General features: G+C 39.3%; 1 protein-coding gene across 1 annotated transcript; it reads left to right on the top strand.

The window, feature by feature from the left end:
* The first annotated feature begins 1,083 nt into the window (after positions 1-1,083).
* Positions 1,084-3,031, top strand: sox17 (SRY-box transcription factor 17). Its single transcript, XM_074693392.1, has 2 exons — positions 1,084-1,551; positions 1,891-3,031. The coding sequence occupies exons 1-2, from the start codon at positions 1,251-1,253 to the stop codon at positions 2,754-2,756; spliced, it is 1,167 nt and encodes a 388-aa protein (XP_074549493.1). The 5' UTR covers positions 1,084-1,250; the 3' UTR covers positions 2,757-3,031.
* The last annotated feature ends 16,356 nt before the right edge of the window (positions 3,032-19,387 follow it).

Genomic DNA, 19,387 nt, shown 5'->3' with positions numbered 1-19,387 from the left:
GAAGTCAGTGAGCATCTAATGAGGTAAAACTAATTTGCTTTAGACAAAATAATTCAGATATTTTGGGTGAAATCCACCATTTGAAGCTTTGAGCTGCTGAGAGATGTATAATAGTTGGGAATAAGATCTTGGGTGCACAGTAATTGTACATTCTTCCAAATGTGCAGTCTTATTTTTAGTCTTCGAAGGCCTGGCATTGTTCCTGCTCTGTCCCTGTGCTGTGTCACTGCAGTAAAAATAAATTAAGACAAGATTCACTGTTCTCCCCACATATGTGAAACCGAAAGAGTGTTTCCCGCCTTCAAATTAATCCATCAGCTGTTTGTTTGGGTCATTAATCCCACAGAGACTGGAGTCAGGCACGGTTTGGACTTTTGGACGTCACAGCCTGAGGCAGCAGTTTCGCCAAGAGGCATCTTCTCAACTTCACAGGTTAATGATGGATGTTTATTTAATCTCCCCCTGATTCTTCTTATAAGTGATCAATTAACGCCTTTTTATCAAGCTGCCTCTTATGGGGCTGCAACCGAGACGGCCGTCATGCGTAATGAGAGGAGCCATTAACTCCACGCGTTAACCTGATAATCAAGATTCTTAACACGACGAGGTATCCCAATACACAGACTGATGTGGAGTTTATTGATGTCTGTATATTAATGCCAGTCTGATACATGTGTGAGGACGCAAACTGAGAGTCTAAATAAGTGTGAGCAGCAGTTTCACTTTTGCTGCTCCAGAAGTGCGTAAAAGTCTCCAGAAGTCCAATTTTGAAACTTAACTCAAGAATCACGCCGTTAAACTTCAGTCGTTATCAAAAAAAAATACAAAGAAGGAAAGAGAAAAAACAATCTGAATTATGCACGTGTGTGCTGCCTTTTTTATTTTTTATTTTTTATAATTGATTGCTGTCGTCTCTGCGTCTGTCCTCAGAGGGTCTCAGCTCTTCGCAAACGGCTCGGAGGCGGAGTGCTCGAAACTTTTTACACCTTTGTAGTTGTGGGCACTCCCCCCCACATAGTGATTGGCTGCCTGTGACTTTATAGCTCACGAGCCTTCACATCCAGCTCCGAGTAGTCCGTACTGTTCAGTCCACGCGCCTCCTAGAAGCAGCCAATGGATGTGACTCGTCATCTCACAGTCCACACTGAAACCCAGGCACCTTTCTGAGTTCTTTTCTTCGTGTATTTCCAGGCTGCTCCGTGCTGACGCCCCCTGCGAGCTGTCTCTCCAAACCTTTCTCCCTGACAGAGATGAGTAGTCCCGATGCGGGTTACGCCAGCGACGATCAGACCCAGGCAAGGTGTACGATGTCAGTCATGATGCCTGGAATGGGACACTGCCAGTGGGCCGACCCCCTCAGTCCTCTCGGGGACACGAAAGTGAAGAACGAGCCGTGCGCCTCCGGGAGCTCCGGGAGCCAGAGCCGAGGGAAAAGCGAGCCGCGGATCAGGCGGCCCATGAACGCGTTCATGGTGTGGGCGAAGGATGAGCGCAAGAGGCTGGCGCAGCAAAACCCGGACCTGCACAACGCGGAGCTCAGCAAAATGCTCGGTAAGGAATCAGATCATTTCATATCACTTTGCGCACAAACCTAAAACATTACGTGGAGTTTTATCCACAGTTTTTTCTTAATTTTCCTGAATTTTACGCTTTCAGTTTCTTGTTATTTATTTTGTCTTGAAAGCTTCTTATCTAATCAGGTTTGTCTGAGTTTTAAGCAGCAGGTGTAATGTATGAAAAAGTTTGTGTCCCAACTTAGCTGCACATGTAACCTGAAAAAACCCATCCCTGCCCCCTAAAATGGCAACAAGCTATTTTTATAAGCATGTCCAGGCTGTGTTGACTATCTGCTGACGTATCATTGATCTTCATTCTCTTCATGACCTGCAGGGAAATCGTGGAAAGCCCTTCCTGTTACAGAGAAGCAGCCCTTCGTGGAGGAGGCCGAGCGGCTGCGGGTCCAGCACATGCAGGATCACCCTAACTACAAGTACCGACCCCGGCGGAGGAAGCAGGTGAAGAGGATTAAGCGGCTGGACTCTGGGTTTCTGGTCCACGGCGTGTCCGAGCACCAGGCGCCGGTGATGGAGAGCATGAGCCTGGGTTACCACGAGCACGGCTTCCAGCTTCCTCCGCAGCAGCTCAGTCACTACAGAGACACTCAGGGTCTCGGGGGTCCTTCGTATGAGAGCTACAGCCTCCCCACTCCTGACACCTCCCCTCTGGACGCGGTGGAGTCGGACTCCATGTTCTTCCCACCTCACTCCCAGGAGGAGTGCCACATGATGCCCGCGTACGCCTACCACTCTCAGGCTGCAGAGTACCAACCTCAGGACCCCGTCTCCAACCATCACGCCAGCTTACACCGCCACTCTGCTTCTGCAGCAGAGCCCGCCACACTCCCTCCTTCCTACATGGGACACCCCAATCCTCTCGCCATGTACTACACTCAGCACTGCAGCCCCACCAGCCACCCTAAGAGACACCCCGGAGGAGCAGGGCAGCTTTCCCCTCCTCCTGACTCCCATCCCCACGCTGCAGACAGCGTGGAGCACATGCACCACTCTGAACTCCTGGGCGAAGTGGACCGCAGTGAGTTCGAGCAGTATTTGAGCTCCTCTTCAGCACGCGGGGACATGACGGGCCTGTCGTACGGGCCCCACGAGTCCGGCATGCAGGGACCTGAGAGCCTGATATCTTCAGTGCTGTCGGACGCCAGCACAGCTGTGTATTACTGCAGCTACAACAACTCCTAACCTCCTGCTGCACAGACACAGGATCTGACCTCAAATCTCTGTAGCTAAAACTGAACAGACACATGTTTATTTTTGTAATTTCCTTCACTTTTTAAAAGAGACGGCATGAGATTTAAGAAACGCAGACTGCTGTACTGTATGTGCCCGAGAAAAGCCATAGAATATTTGAAGATGAACACTGGTTTGAACTTTTCTCTTCTTCTCTTGCAGGGATAGATGTCGTAATGTGATGATAAATATTGTACAGTCACTATTTTAAAGAATGTGTAAATACTTGAGGTGTTTTTTTTTATACTTTTTGCACTTTTGAGAAATAAATTGTTGCAAATACTCGCCCTGGTTTGTATTTATTGTCGCACACTTTCAAAAAAAATTGCTGTAAATTTGACGGCGATTAACTGTAAAAGTATTTACAGTATCATTACCGTTTTTTCATCTTCAGTAACCCTTGCTGATTTTTTTTCAGCAATCCTTTGCAGTTTACAGTAATACACTTAAAAGACTTTTTCAAGTATCTAACTGCAGGTATTACGGTAAAAAAAAACGGTTGATTGCACTTAAAAAAAACAGGTTACCTCCTTTAACCGTAATTTTCTTTTTCTTTTTCATGAGTTTTCCCGCCACTCGTTTTTCCTCTGTACAACATTGTTTTGTTTTTTTTCTTCCACACAGCTGAACACACTCCCCGCTGCTCACCTGGAAGCAAAGCAGTGACCTTGCTTCCTGGCCCCGTACGGAGCAAAGGTAACCCCACTGTCCGCGTTACACACAGCGCCTTGTTTTCGCAGCGTGAGCGCGCCTTATACTCCGGACATCCTGCCCTGTAAAAGATTCAGTCTTTTTCTGATTAATGTCAGGGGCCATTAAAATTATCCGTGGCCTGCTACCTCTCTGTGGAACAATGGTGACGCTTCATTCTGTGCGTCCTAACGCGCAGCACACTTCGACATCTATCCTCCTCCTGTGTGCGATGATAACACAGCGGTGACATCAGGTTTTATTTTGGTGGGTATACTGAAATACCCTGAGATATATTTAACCACTCACACCACTGTGTTGCTTCATCATATTTTAAATTTATCAGGGCAAAATCTTTACAAGACCACATCAAACCTGGAGGATATTTCATGGTATTTATAGCCAAGAAGAGTCGTGTTGTATAAATAGATATTTTCCTGATTTCTAAAGGAAGAGGTTCTTCTCGGAGGGGTCAATCACCCTGACCTCAGAGTCCATTTTTAGCACCTGAGAGGAAACATGGAGCAGAGGTTTACATGTCTGGACGCTTTGTTCATGCAGAATGAAAAACTCTTTCAAACTTTCAGCTCCCACACGTATTTCTGAGCTAAAGTTGTCGTAAGTTGTCACACCTAAACCTGACTCTCCCTCCGTCACCTCACCTCACCTCACCTCAGGCCACGCACAGAGAATCTGCTCTAATTGGTGTGGATGTGTTTAAATTCATCCTGCAGCTGAGTGGCAGCTTTATCCTCCCTGTTGTTGCTGCTAATGGGTGCATAACAACAGGCTCAGGGCCTCCAGGGCCCCCCAGGCTGCAGCAGGCTGGGTGGGTCACCTGCGCAGACTTAGGCTGAGGCAGACCCCCCACGTCAGCCGTGATGTTATCTACACAGGCTAATTGATCGGGGCTAATTGACGAGGAAGAGCTCAGTGAGGAGGTTCTGCATTTTTAGTGTTGATTTTAAAGAGCCAACACCGTTTGGGGGGAAAAGTTTAAAATGTCGTAATTTCTGTTAGAAGAAAATTATCATGATAATAACACTAGTCTGTCTTTTTCCTAGTTGAAATATTCAGTGGTTTAATAGAGGATATATGAAGAATTGTTCTTTCAGTTACATATAAAGCTCAACATGTGCTTAAAAACTGGGAAAATTCGAGAAAAAAACAAAAACATTATGTTAAGTGTTAAGAGAAGCATTAACGCAAAATTTTACACCTCCTTGATTGCATGAATGCAAGAAAATACAAAATGTTTAGCCCCCCCAAAAATTAAATAGATCGGAATAATGGTGATAAATTCAATAGGCTAAATGTTAACATTTTGACTCATTCACTTGAAAAACCAAATTTAAAAGAATTACCCTTGAACATATTGTTTACACTGGTGAAAGGTTTCTTACAGAATCATTTCTGAACATTTCCCCCACAATCCTTTGCTGATAATGTGCCAAAACGACTTCTGACAATAGAATGCTAACAAGTTAGTCGGCTTAAAGTTAGCAATATTTAGAGACGAAAAATAAGAGCAAGGGGTTGAATAAGTGTACTTGCTACAAAAGTTACAGAAAAATTAGAGGTCAACTGATGTTCTGGATTGCAAACAAGTTAGCTAAAAAGCTATGCTAGCTGTTGAAGTAGCAGGCTAAGTGAGCAAGCTTTAAACACCGGGTCTAAGTAGTCAGTTTAAAGTGCAGGAAGTGGTTGAAAATGTTAGGTTTGGATAATTATTTAAGAATTGGTAAGCTAGTAATGAAATGTTTTAATATTAAATTGTTAGCTAAGGCATAAAAACAATATAATGAGGTTACAAGCAGGTTAACTAGCTTGTGGGTGATTTGCGAAATATTGAAAATTACACATTGATGGTATAAATTTTGACTAATTTTTCTAGTATTAACATTATTTTAATATAAACAAGATCAAAGCTTTACATTATTTTCATTCTCTTTTTTCATGTTTCTGCTTATTTAAAAGGAAACTGCCTTTTTAAGAACATGCAATTGCTGCATCCATATCAACATGCCAGTAAGCTCATTTTCACCTTTAAAGGTCTCTGTATTATTTTAGTTTAACAACATAAAGATAAAATTAAAACACATTTTGTACATTAAATTTACAAAAAACAAACTGTCCTAAATATAACTCAGATTTTCCTCTAGATCCATTAAATCTGTTTTTATTCCGTGCTTCTGAGACTCTTTACATGTTTATATTTGCACACAGCATCAAGATGTTTCCAGGTAGAAGGAAGACATTCAGCCAAAGCAAAGAGAGCACACCTCAAAGCTCAGGAAATCAGGGCTTTCATGGCGTTCCCACTGCTGCTGTACACTGTAAGTGTGTGTGTGTGTGTGTGTGTGTGTGTGTGTGTGTGTGTGTGTGTGTGTGTGTGTGTGTGTGTGTGTGTGTGTCCTGGGGCCTCGCTGGCAGCAGTCTGCAGAGCCACTCAGAGATTACAGCGGTCCAGCCGGTTACATTAACACAGCAGCACTTAATCATGGCACTGCCCTAATCTCATCTCAGGTAGCTGCATGTCTCTCTCAACACACACACACACACACACACACACACACACACACACACACACACACACACACACACACACACACACACACACACACACACACACACACACACACACTCACAGCTTCATTTGACACACAGTTTAATTAATTCAGCCACCAATGAAACATCAGTGTGTGCTTTATTTGAGACACAAACAGAGGGTTTATTAGTCATTACTGTGTGCTGAATAAACAGATCATACAGCAACTCTGTGTGAGGTGAGTCCAGGTGCAAGCAACTATATTTGTTTGATTTCTCATCTTAAAGTGAACACCAATCAATTCTTTTAATAAGCTCATTTCTTCACAGTTATATGAAGTGTCAGACTGTAAAAATAAATCTCTCTAAATTACCCAACCTTCCTAACTCTATCTGCAACAAATCAGGGGAAAAAAAGCTCTTATTACCGTAATTTCCTGAATAGAAGACAACCATGATTCTTACATGACCCCCTTTTTTTCAAGACTTGTTTTATGAGGAGTTTCAGAGGACCTTTTTAAAAGAAAAAGATAAATAAATTCGGACAACTTTTGATTTTCTATTTTTTTTCTAGCATTATAATCTGTGATATTGTATTTATTTATTACATCCGCCAATTAGGTTTTTGGCAGAGTTTGTCTGTGAACAACATAACAGATCCTGATGACATTTTCAGGAAATGTTTAAAATGGGATAAGGAAGAAGTGATTAAATTTTGGAGTTGATCTGGATCACTGTCTGAATCCAGGACTTTTTTAAAGGATTCTTTATCATTGTGAGATTGGGCCATTTTCACCATATGTGTATATAACTCAACCATAAATGGTCGGATTGCTTTGCAAAACAATACAAGACAAGGTCACCATAATTTCTGACAGATGTAAAAGTACGATCCAGATCCTGGCAATATTCTGGATACTAAGATCTGGAATATGAAATATGTACTGGGTCTTCATAATTTTCAACACTGTCAGGAAACATATTATCATACAAACCTTCAACTAACACCAAATTGTAGCAGACAGTCTGCTGAAAGAGTATAACATTAAAGTAAGACTAAAGTGTTGCGTGACAATCACAATATGCTAGTTCATTTTTTAATTAATTAATTTAATAACAATTATCTACATATCTGTTTAGGTTGTTTCTGAACTTGCCTACTTTTGAGCCACAGACTATCGCTGTGTCTCTCCGTCTTTTATCCACCTAATGCAGTAGTTGTGGGCAACAGCTGGGCTCAGCCGATCATTACACTCTGTAACTCCTTATTTCTTAGCAGCTTGTTGATTGTCTAATGCCTAATGAGTTAACCATCATCTTAAAACTAGCATAACTGCCTGGTTTATTGCTTATCGTTGCTAACTTCTAAGCTTTTTTCCAAATAATCCATGTGTCTCTCTGTCTCTCATTCCCTTGGTATTGTGGTTGTGAGGAAAAGCTGCACTGCCTTCTGCTGAGAATAGATCTTGACTTTTATTTGCTAAACCTCACTTACGAGATGATGGCACTTTTACCAAATGTATTTTAAAGGGAAAAAGATCCATTGTTATATTATCGGTGAAAAGAACAACCACCAAAAAGGTTTTCTAAACATTAAACTTCACACATATATTAACCGTTTATAACTCTTCCAAAATTTAAACATAGTGTTCCTTTTTTTCCATTCATCATTTATTAGATTAAGCTTATTTTAGTTATGGTCCATCAGCTTAGTAAAACAGATAAGAAAAAACATCTAAAGGGTCTGTAACTGATGTAAAAAAATAGATCATTTTCCTCTTTTCCTGGAAATTAAATAATTAAATGGTACCAAATGTATAAAAAGAAAAGGTCTACAGCAGTGTCAGTAATGATTTGTTGCAGCTGTTGCTCCAAATAACAAGACCTTTCAGCAAATAATTCAAGACATTTAGTAGTTATTAATGCGTTATGCGATAATGTCAACACAGCTGGTCTAAAATTACCATGACAACAAAACACACGTGCACATAAAACAACCTCCAAATCTGCATCTGTGTTTGCAGAGTGTTCGGTTTCATCCCAGTTATGCAAACACATAAATAAAAAGCGTGTGTGTGTGTGTGTGTGTGTGTGTGTGTGTGTATGTGTGCAAACTGGTCGGACCGTAGATTCCCTCTGTCCCGTCCTGTTCCAGGGACAGACGCGGCGAGGCAGCGAGGGCCCAAACTGATTAAGTCATTGATAGCAGATTGCAAATACAGCATGTGAGACAGCTGCAGGAGAGGGTGTGGCCCTCGCCTAAAGCAGGCCTGGTTGCTCGTAATCCCAGGCATATGCTGTCCCTCTCAGGCCCGCTTTTATGATCTCTGCCTGTCACACCACCGTCCAGTTGTGCTCCCACTATATATAGTGGATCCAGTCAATCTTCACGCAGCGCCTCGACTCATTCCTTTATTTTTCTTTTTATTTGAGCTCTGACTTTATCACACTTTCAGCTTAAAATAGAATTTAAACAGGTACCAACACATTTCTTCCATGCAAAGATGTCAGCTGCTGTGCTAAAACTCACAGGGATTGTTGTCAAATGGCTTTCGAAGTATTTTTAAGCACAGCTGCAGTGATGAGGAGACACAAGGTGCAGCACGATTCAACAGCTTTAGTCCTTCGTTTTTATATTTCTATACAGAACATTTGAACTTATTCAACTTAAACAACCTAAAGCAAGTCCATTTCATTGTGGAAAAACTTGAGATTTAATTCAATCCACTTTGTTTTGCACAAAACTGATACATGTGCTCATTAACTTGTGAATTAAAAAATTCTCTCTATAAAATTTTGCAACAAATGCTTCCCCTCCCAAACACAGCTGAAGCCTTTTAAGAGCTTCAAACCAAAAGAAGTTGTTATAAATAATGGGTGGTTTCCTAAAATTTAGCCTCAATGTTTTCATAAAAAGAGCTATAAAACAGAAATGCATGCTAAATCTAATCGGAAACATGAAAACGAGGTCTTTTTCCACGAAAAAAATCCCTGAATCTACTTTTCTTAAAAATCAAAATGCACCAAAACAAGACGAACAACACTCAGAAATTCATTTCTTTTTATTCTGCTGCTGAAGAAAACGAGTTTATGTTTAAAGTAAAACTTCTTGAGTACAAGCAAATCATAAAATAGATAAAGACTCATTAATAGGCTCATGATTCAGATTTTTGTTAAGGGTTAGGACTTAAAGTTTGATGGTGATAGTGACTTAAATAAAGTAATGTTTGATCAAAGAAGGATTTAGTGCATTGGGACTCAAAGGGTTAAAAAGAAAGGAGAAAATCTAGACCTGTACTCTGGCTCCAGAGAACATTTTTCACACTCGCCGGCACATTTGTTTCACAGCCAGGATTTGAGTCAGGGAGCTGAATCAACTCCAGGCCTCTCCTGATCAGCTCAGCACTCTCCGTTCTTTTGTTTGAATCCCCTCATGGCATCCAGGACAATTTTTAGCCCACGTCCAGGCGGGTAGTGAGTATAAGATGACTACATCAGCAGTCAGTTTCCTCTCCCCGCTCTGTTTTTCTTTAGGAGGCTAAAAGGTGTCAGACACACTTTGCTCTCTTTAAGTCCTGTGTCCTGTCTTTACAGGATTCCCTGATGGCTGTGTGCCTCTCCTTTCTGAGGAAACCTCTGAGGAAAGTGAGCAATGATGCTGAGCAACAAAACGCACGGGGCATTCTGACTAAGTTCAGCATCATTGTGACTAATTATGACAAGGAAAGCTAAAAAGAGAAAACACCAGCAGAGAAGAGTCTTCTAATTATTTTATGTAAGTTTATGTGGCTATGAGGAAACACTGCTTCATAACTCACTTCATCTTAAAAATAAGAAACATTAAACAAAAGAATTAAATTTATCCAAGTGGTAAGTATCTTCCCCGTTCGGATTTTATCAAAGAAGCTAACAAGCTAGCAGAGATGGTGACACTAGTAGCTCAGACAAATCCTTCACTTACATTTATTTAAATAATGGAACGAGAAAAATTAAAACAAATTCAACAGATAACTTATTAAGAAGCTAAAAGTAATAAAAACAAAAGAAAGACAGAATGGAAAGTTAGCTTAACATTACTTCTTTTGTTTTGTAGTAGCTAGCTTACAGACAAACAGGGAAATGGCTAGAAGTGGCTAAAGTCAGCGATTGAGATATTTAGCTTAAAGTTAGAGATATTTACTGATAGAATATAAGAGCAAGTGTTTAAAAAAGTATCTTCTAGAGAAAAGAACAGAAGAATAGATAATTAGCAGACAGCTCTAATTGTAAGAAAATAAGCTAAAATGCAGGTTAACAAGCAGCTGATGTAGGAAGCTAAACAGGCTAGCAAACAAGTGGTTAAGAAAGTGTGCTTCAGAAAAAAAAGAACAAAAAACAGAAGCATAGAAAATTATCAAATGGTTTGAATCATGAAAGTTAGCTTAAAGGCATGCTAACAAGCAGATAAGGCACCGAGCTAAGGGAGTTTTCTGTAAGTGATGCTGAATTGGTGTAAAAAAATACGAAAGTGATTTAAAAAGTGAGGTTTGGAGAAAAATTTGAGAGTTAGCCAGGTAGAAGTAAAACCACACAGCGTGGAGTTTAACAGCAAAAAAATAAAAGCAAAACAAAGAGGTTACAAACACGTACATGGCTTGTACGTTGGTCTGTAAAATACTGAAAATGATGGATTAACAATATGATGTTTTAGCATCAGAATGAATTTAAGATACATATTTTAGCCTCAGCCCAAAGATATGAAAAAGTTGAGCTAATGATGACCAGTAGAAGTAATTCAAGAGATGAAAAATGTCAAACACTGATCCGATGAACAAATTACACTGAATTTATTCACTGACGACAACAACACTCTGAGGCTCAGCTGAGTTGTCGCTCACGAGATAAATGTGGACCATTGTCTGTCCGTGTTTTTTTTCTCTCTGTGGATCTCTGAATCTTCCACAGAGCACCTGTCCCCACTTCCTCGTTCCAACGACTCCTGTTTGCTCCATCCATGAAAGATTGGCTGGGAACATCCTCTATCTGAGAGGAAACCATGCTCTGTGAAATTCACACCACTCGCACCATTTTGGGAATCACCGGTAGGACTTCCTAAAGAATAAAAATACATAAAGATATTGTCTAAATAAGGAACGGAGAGGGCAGAGTGTCATGACCTGGGTCAACTACCCTTTGTTGTCTCTTTGAATTGGTTTGTGTGAATGAGTCTGAAGGTTTCTGTGGGAGGAGCTGACACATTTTCTTTTCTTTTTTATTGTATAGTCAGAAAATATATGTTAATCCTCTGTTGTCTTCACTTTATTTATTTTTATACTTTAACTCCTTTCTTTTCTTTTATTTTTACAATTGTGCTGTTTGACAGAGCCAAAGGAGAAGTATGAGACTTATTTTTTTGGTAATCACTAAATGTCTTTTCCTTTTTAAACATGAGTTGTGTGACATAAGACTTTAATGCATTAATAAATCAGCTATAAGAGGTGTTGTGAGAATTTTAGTACCCTTAAAGTGTGCTGAAAAGGTAGAAAAATCAAAAGCCGTATAATATTTTTAGACAAATGTTTAAGTTGAGCCAACCTACAGCCAGAACAATGTCTAGACACTGTTTTGTATTTTCCTTTTTCAGCAGCACAATCAGTCTGAGAGCTGTCTGTCACACAGGAAGTGTATTTGTGCTCATGTTATTGGATTATGAACTTCAAACAAATATCAAACACATTTCTACTGAAACAGCAAACAGTCTACTTCCAGTTCCCCAAAAGCTGACGGTGTGTTCCTCCCTCTGCAGCTCCGGTCTCCTCTCTGAGCGTCTGACAGAAAAAAACAACCTTTATCACTCTGAAAGTTACACAAAATGATAATATTTCACATCTTCAAATGTAAAATTTTAACCTGAAGTTTTTCTCAGTATAACAGCCGATTAAGTGTTTTCTAGAAGCTGTTGAAATGTTTGTTGTAGTACTGCTTGTTGCCACCAGGGGTCAGCTGTGGACAGGACTACAGGAAGCTCACTGTGAGCCAGGTGTGGAGCAGCATAGGGTTTAATTACTCAATGGCTGGGTCGCAAATTTTAGGTGTACATTAAAGATAATTTTGTTTACATTTCAGAGTCAGATTTTTGATTTTAACAAAATATTGCATAACAAATGTTTACACAATATTCTGCCCTTTGCGTGAACTCAGCAGCACTGACCTGTCATGGGAATCATAAACAGAGTCTAAGCCGGCTTTTCTGCCCTGTTTATCTCACGCTTTGCTTTCAGTTTAAATTTAGTTGTGCTCCAACTTATTTTTATCAACACAAGTTAGCTAAACACACAAACAAATCAGAGTTACTTAGAGGGAAATATGCGTAATTATCCTTTAATACTGAAACATTTTGTGTAAATAAGAAAGATCCACATTGTGGTGAATTACAGAAAAACTCCTCTTCTGATTTCATCTCTCTTTACTTTCTAACCACACAGTGATTTGTGACTTTGTAGCTCTCTGTAATATTTAAGAGTGTGTGACAGAGAGCACGTGAGCCCGCTGAGAGTCACATAAGGACCCAGGTGAGCTGATGTGGCCCTGCTAATCCCTGACACAAGTCCTGCTGGGGTGACACTCGACAACACTTTGGAGTCATTCTCAGGGCGACACAGAGGGAAATATTGCACCATAGCTTGAAAACTTATAGTCAGAACATAAATAAACATATTTATTATAAGGGAATGTTTCATTGTGTGATAATGTGTAATAAAGTAACAGAATAAGAGAGTTTTTCTTTTCTACACAGAAACACATTTAAGTTCTCCTAGTCCTCAATTTCATGTCAGTCGAATAGATAATTAATAATGATATGCATATTTTTTAGATATATAAATGACAAGGACATAAATATATCTTGTTCTACATTGCAGTATCTTTTGCAGCGTCACAAAAAGTTAGTTTGTTTTATACATTATGTAAAGTGCTTGGTCTCTAGCTCCGAGCTGTTATCCTCCTGACGTTTTTGGATTTGCAAAGTTTAAAACTTTGGTTTATGACGACTGTGACTTAAACGGTACTTGTTTTAATTCAGTTCAGTGTTGTTGAATAAACATGTGTTTATGTTTTTCACTTTGCTGTGATCGCAACAAAATTGTAAATGAGGGAAACTTCAGTGTTCTTCCAAGAGTAAAAGAAGGTTTGAATAAAATTTGATATATTTTATAAAAAATGAACTTTCTTGTGTCTATTATTGAAAATTCCTTTTAAAGTTGTAATTATGACATGGTTATAACACTGTTACTAAGCTGTCAAGCCCATCAGCTAACACTACAGTATTATTACACTGTTATTAAACTGTAATTACATTGTAATAAAGTTAATAAGATTATAAGCAACGCTTATTACAGTTAAATTATTACACTGTTATTACACAATGTCATAAGGATAAAAAAATACTTTCCACAATATTTTTGTTTCTAGGGGAAATATTTTCTGAGCTGGTTTAAACCTTAAAATTCTAATTTATTTTCAGACATTGTTGATGGCAGGAGCTTTAATGTTTTAATTCTTAAAAAATCTTTGTTGTTTTTATTCTTCTGACAAATTACCTTATATAATCTGTTGGTGGTTTTAGCATTTTTATATTGTTATTGTGTGGTTTTAATCTTATTCTCCTCATATTTTGCTCTTGTTTTTGTTTTGTAAAGCACTTTGTAACCTTGTTTGGAAGTTTGTAATTATTATTATTAGTTTGATGTTTGCAGATAAAAGCTCAACACTCTTTTTTTTAACATTCAATCACAACTCATATTTCTGTTACCTCTTTTTTAATTCCTCAGTGGTAAAGTCAGTCTTTTAGTCTTTCAATTCTGAATTGTCCTGAGCCATAACACTGGGATAAAACTCTCCCGTTAAACGTCAGGGGTCTGAAAACGCACATCAAACAGATAAATGAACACAGTTGGTCCTCGTCCTCTGTCATCACTGTATGAATGGTTGAATGTGACAAATGGCGTAAAAAAACACTTTAAGAGGTCAGAGACACAGGGAAAGTCAATTTAGCATTTATCACGTAGCAGCTCTGCTGAATTATTAAAGTAATACCTGAAATATTCAGACATGCGTGTGTGTATCTGGGTGGGTGTGTGAACATACTCGGGCTGCTTCTGATTATTGTGTGATGACATTTACCGCTTCATCTACAGTCAGGACGGTAGGCTGTTTTTGTGTGGTGTTGAAGCGTGTGAATTGTTCTAGAAATATATAACAGAATTTATTAATCTAGAGAAATAAGGATGAAAATATTTACAGATTAGTCCTTCATTTATTGAAATACTGAAAATGAGAAACAACTGGATGATGGAATTCAGAGATCAGTTTCCTTTCAGCTAAGTTGTTTGTTTGTTTTTTAAATGGTAGAAGTAAGCTTAACCCTATCTACTTACTCTGTCCATCTGTTGTGAAAACCTGAGCTAACCCCTTGGACCAAACACTGCTGATGCCTGTGAATTTTAAAAATCAATAATATTTACTGTTAAACTTTATTATTTTCCAGGTAGAACAAATCCTCCTTTCAAAGAATTGACATGTAAGCAACTTATTTCAAGGGGGATCAGACAGAGCGTCCGTCACATGTGACTTCAGATCAGGCTGTTTGTTAGAGGGTCTCTGATAAACACAGAGCCTGCTGTTGTTGTTGTTGTTGTTGTTTTTGTTGTTGCTGTTTTTGTGGCTGATCTTTACCTCACCAGACCTCTGCTTTGCTTTCCTACACATGTATACTGAGCAGAAATAAATACACGCTAACCTTCTGTGCTCTGTATTTTGGATGGCTGTGTTCTGTTTGTTGTCAAGTTTTAAAAGCTTAAGATTTAAAACAGGAGCAAAGTTAGTTTTTTGTGGAGAAGCAGAAGATTTAAAGTAGCTGTTTGTGCCTCTTCTCGACGTGTGGTTACTGCTGAAATAAACTCTTCTTAAAGCTACCCTAAGGAACTTTTTGTGTTTTGATTTTGGTGCTGATCTTGTCAGTAATATGCCAAGTTTGTATTTCCTGACAAAGAAATGCCTTCCTGCTTATTTGTTATAGCAAATGTAACAAAATTCGTTGTCTTTTTTAAAACACGCTGTCAGTCATTTTTATGTGACACCTACACCCATAACAGCAATTTAACCCTTAAAAATGCTCTGGGCTGCCTTGAAAAAACAACACCATACATCTCAAGGGGTGTATCTTGATAAATACATTTTAATATAAAGATAACATTATTGGTCGATTATAGGTCTTGTCAACATTGCAGAGTTAGAAAAAAATCACCTCCTGTACACTGAGTGCTGTTGACGAAGTACTAAGGACGATTAGGGCCGATTAAAAACAAACAAATAATTTACGGGAATGATATCATTACATAATATCATAGATTTACACAAGAATTTAGTCATAAATTTATCAGAATAAACTTTTTTATTTTTACTCTTTAGCAGGGGCCTTTATACTTTAGCATAGGTTTCACAAATAAAGAATTATTTCATCTTAGGGCACATCAGCGCACTGGCATAAGCATGAAGACCCTGAAAAGACTCTGCAATCACAGCAAGGTAGTCTTCCAGCTACAAATGTATTTTCCTCAAAACGAGCCAATCTTCTGATAGCCTATAGCTATAGGCTAAGATGATAGTCACTAGTCATTCTTATAAATGTATGAATTTATTCTTGCAACTGTACAAGACTGTTACGTTGACAGATTGGTTTATTTCTCCTGTGAAAATCGGCTTTTTATGGCTTGGTGTGTATGTGGTTTCCAGTACTTCCAGAGCCAGCCTCTAGTGGACACTGGACGAACTACAGATATTTAGCACTCCCGTGTTGTCTCATATTTTAGAACAGAGATTACAGCTTAATTTTAGCCCACCTTAAACAGACCTGAATTATCTGAAACTTAAGAGTGAAGGAATCAATCAAGTGTGCTGCAAGGCTCAGCAAAAAACTCAAGACTGTCGTAAACGAATCACATCATGTTAAAATCGGCTCGCGTGTTGTCACAGACTGTTCTGTTCAGCTCCAGTGAGGCAGGATGGGAAACGTTTAACAGAGTGTCAGAGCGTCAAAACTGTATAAAACATGGATGAAGTCTCTGTGACGTCACCAAGAGGCAACATCTGGTTGGTAAAAATGAAGCCTATGCAGAAGTGCAAAAAGTTGCTGTTCATCGAGAATCCACTTGAGGCTGGCTGCAGGAAGACCAGAAGTCACGCACACACCCAGCCATAAAAATAGACTTTCATGGCATTAAAAAGCATATTTACGGTGTCTGTTCCTGAAATAGTGAAACAGCACCCGTCAGTTACGTGACCTGAGCGTCTCTGATTGGACAATCAAACGATCCTGATAACCTCTAAACCGCCGGGTTAGAAAAAAATTCAATCACTGCACGGTGTGGCTCAGAAGCATGTTTTATAAAGCCAAATGAAACATTAAAAAATAAATAACCAAAGTTTTCTACAGTTAATAAAATTTTCCAAAAGTTCAATGCAGCTGCAATAACTGTAATAACTGCAATTCTGATTGGCTGTTACCCAAGCCATGGCTCAGCTTGTAACCAATCAGATGGTACTGTGGGTGGGGATTGAGTGGTGACTGCAGACAGTGGAACGGCTGCACCAGAGCTGCAACAACGCAGTTTTAAATTTGTTTCTTATCGGCCGTAGGATTACAAAAAAGGCTGATGCCGATTTGCCTCAAAATGCCAAATATCGGCCCCAATATTGGCCCGGCTAATTATCTGTCTATCCCTACTGTGGATGACAGAGATGGCTTAAACCTGTGTCCCACAATCTCATCAGCGCTGTCTGGACGCTTTCTCTGTGGATGTTTATCTGTTTTCACTGAGCTCTAACTGCGGTGTAAAATAAAAAAAAATAGAAAGTACTAAAAACTAAAGCCATGAAGTGGGAATAAGGGAATTAGTCACAGATGGTCGAGCTAAAAAGCCATGGTAACTCTGCAAGGAATAAGAAGAAAAAGACAGAAAAACAGGATGTTGTTGGATAAAAGGAGAAAAGGAAGACTAAATGTTTCTCAGCTGATTGACAGAGTGGCCTAATGTGTTGACGTATTGGAAAGATGAATTGTGAAAAACCTTAGAGAAGTGTCAGAAACAAGAATGAGCTTGTTCAACATCAAATGTTAAGAAATTTACCTGTTAATTCACTAATAGACCAAATTGTGTTCACCAAACTTGTGCTAGCTTTTCAATATAAAGATAGCTTCCTGGGAAATTTCCAAATGTATAAAAAATTAAAGATATCTTTGTGATAACAGCAGAGTACTGGAGTCATTGCGCTCAGAAACTCCACATGACCTGTTTAAAACAGTAAAACAGTAATGTGGTACTTATGACTCCTGCCTAATTTCTGCACATGTTGTACATACAATAAACATGATTCCCATTGAAAGTGATGGAGGTGTTAACCTGCGAGTGACCCCGAAGCAGCAGGAACCCTGGTCTTTAACGGCCCGCAGAGACGAGTCAAACCGTGGGCGACTCAGATTCACCACATCCTTTTGTTGTTGGGTTAAGCGAATGTCAAGGCCAGCTCAATAAGTCTTTATCTCAGCTCTGTGTGTGTGTCTGTGTGTGTGTGTGTGTAAGTCAGACAGTGTGTGAGTGAAAAAGAGAGGAGAATGAATGACTACGTGCACATTCCTGTGTTATGCCCGCTGAATGTGTGCGTTCACAGTAGAGTACAGTAAAGTGCGTGTGCTGCTGCGCCGAGCCTGGAAAGTCCATTTGTGTGGCGGTCAGGATGCCAGTGTCTCACACAGGGAGGCCGCCTGTCTCGCCCTCTCCACTGCACTCAGCCCTGTCGCTCAGTGACTGACCCTTAATCAGAGGAAGGTTGTCTGATGCGGACACACGCGGATAAATCACTCCTCACCCCAGGCTGCTATCTTGGTTGCGAGCAGCCAGGTTGTCCCGTCAGCAGACTGGCCCTCTGCCCGGCCCTCCAAAGCTAACAGCCATGCGGCACTGAAGCCTTTGGTGAGGAGGATCCCGCCTGCCACGGCCCTCTGGAGAATAATAGTCCACATTCTGCACATATCAGTATTTCTATTGCTGCTGAGAGGTCTGATTGTTGATACACTCTATCATCACAATCTACACTTTTAAAGACACTGACCCTGCCTTTGTATTTTGGCTTTTGTTCCTTCATGTCTTATTTATTCTTTTGGTGACACTGACCTGGTCCTACATCCCTGGAAAGATACTGAATTGTTTCTGTGTCTCTTTACTGTGCTGCTGTTTTTAATCCATGCAAAGGAGATAAGACTATTAAAATAAGACTTTAAATCCAAGTACGGAAACATAGTCTCAAATGTCAGACTGATCTCACATGGCTCATTCAGGGTGGGACAAGAGTCAAAATTTAAAGTTTACCTTTGTTAAAAAAAACAACAACTAAAAATTCAATATTTGATTTCATAGAAAAATTATTTAGATTCTTATTTACATGTTTTAGTTAATGCGTCTTTTGACTTATACAACTATAATTATGAGATTTTTATTAAAAAATAAATAAAATAAAAAAACATATGGATAAAATGCTTTATGCCGGAACATACATATTTAAAATCACTAGTAAGTGAGGCTAACAAATACATGTGTAAGTATTTTTTTTTTTTTTTACATTTTAGTTTTTTTTTTTTTTTTTTTTAAGTTGATGGAACTGGAACTGGGAAACCTAACCCTTGCTGACTGCTTGAAGGCTAATCTGATGTCTGTATAATATACGAACATAGTCTCTGTGACATCACCCATCTGTTCCTGATGCACAGTAATGAAGCCAATCGTTAGCAGAGGCCATACAGTGTGTGCCAGTAGTGAAATTGGTATTTCAGACCCAAGCAGTTTTTTTAACAGGCTGTAAACATTTTTTTTTAATGATATTGAAGTCAGTTTTTTGGCTTGGTGTGTGCGTGGTTTCCAGTCTTTCTGCAGCCAGCACCAAGTGGCTGCACTTCTGCATAGGCTTAATCTTTTCTTAATACGGATGTTGCCCCTTGGGTTGATCTAAGAAGAAGCCTTGCGGTTAAGCACGAACAAACTGATAGGCTACACCTGTGCCCATTGAAAAAAAGAAAAACAAGTTTTTGAAAGCCTGAATGTGGTGACACAGAGAATTAAAAAAAAAAAAAAAAACTTCAGGAATCATAAAAATGAAAATTTAATATACATGAGTTAAACTTTACTATGTTGATTTTGACACTGGGGTATTTTAAATTTCCAAGTCATTCCAGGCTGAAGTCTGGGATCCTTTTCTTCTCTTTTTTCCCTTAAGAATGGAATACACATCCTTTGTTTGCTGGACTTTGTTGTCCC

Source organism: Halichoeres trimaculatus, unplaced genomic scaffold (genome assembly GCF_033239565.1).
Source record: "Halichoeres trimaculatus isolate MK-OKI-2021-1 unplaced genomic scaffold, fHalTri1.1 fHalTri1_scaffold_18, whole genome shotgun sequence".
In the NCBI taxonomy this organism is placed as follows: Eukaryota; Metazoa; Chordata; class Actinopteri; order Labriformes; family Labridae; genus Halichoeres; species Halichoeres trimaculatus.
Note: the sequence above shows the minus strand (reverse complement) of the source record. Positions and strands in the feature narration are given on the sequence as shown.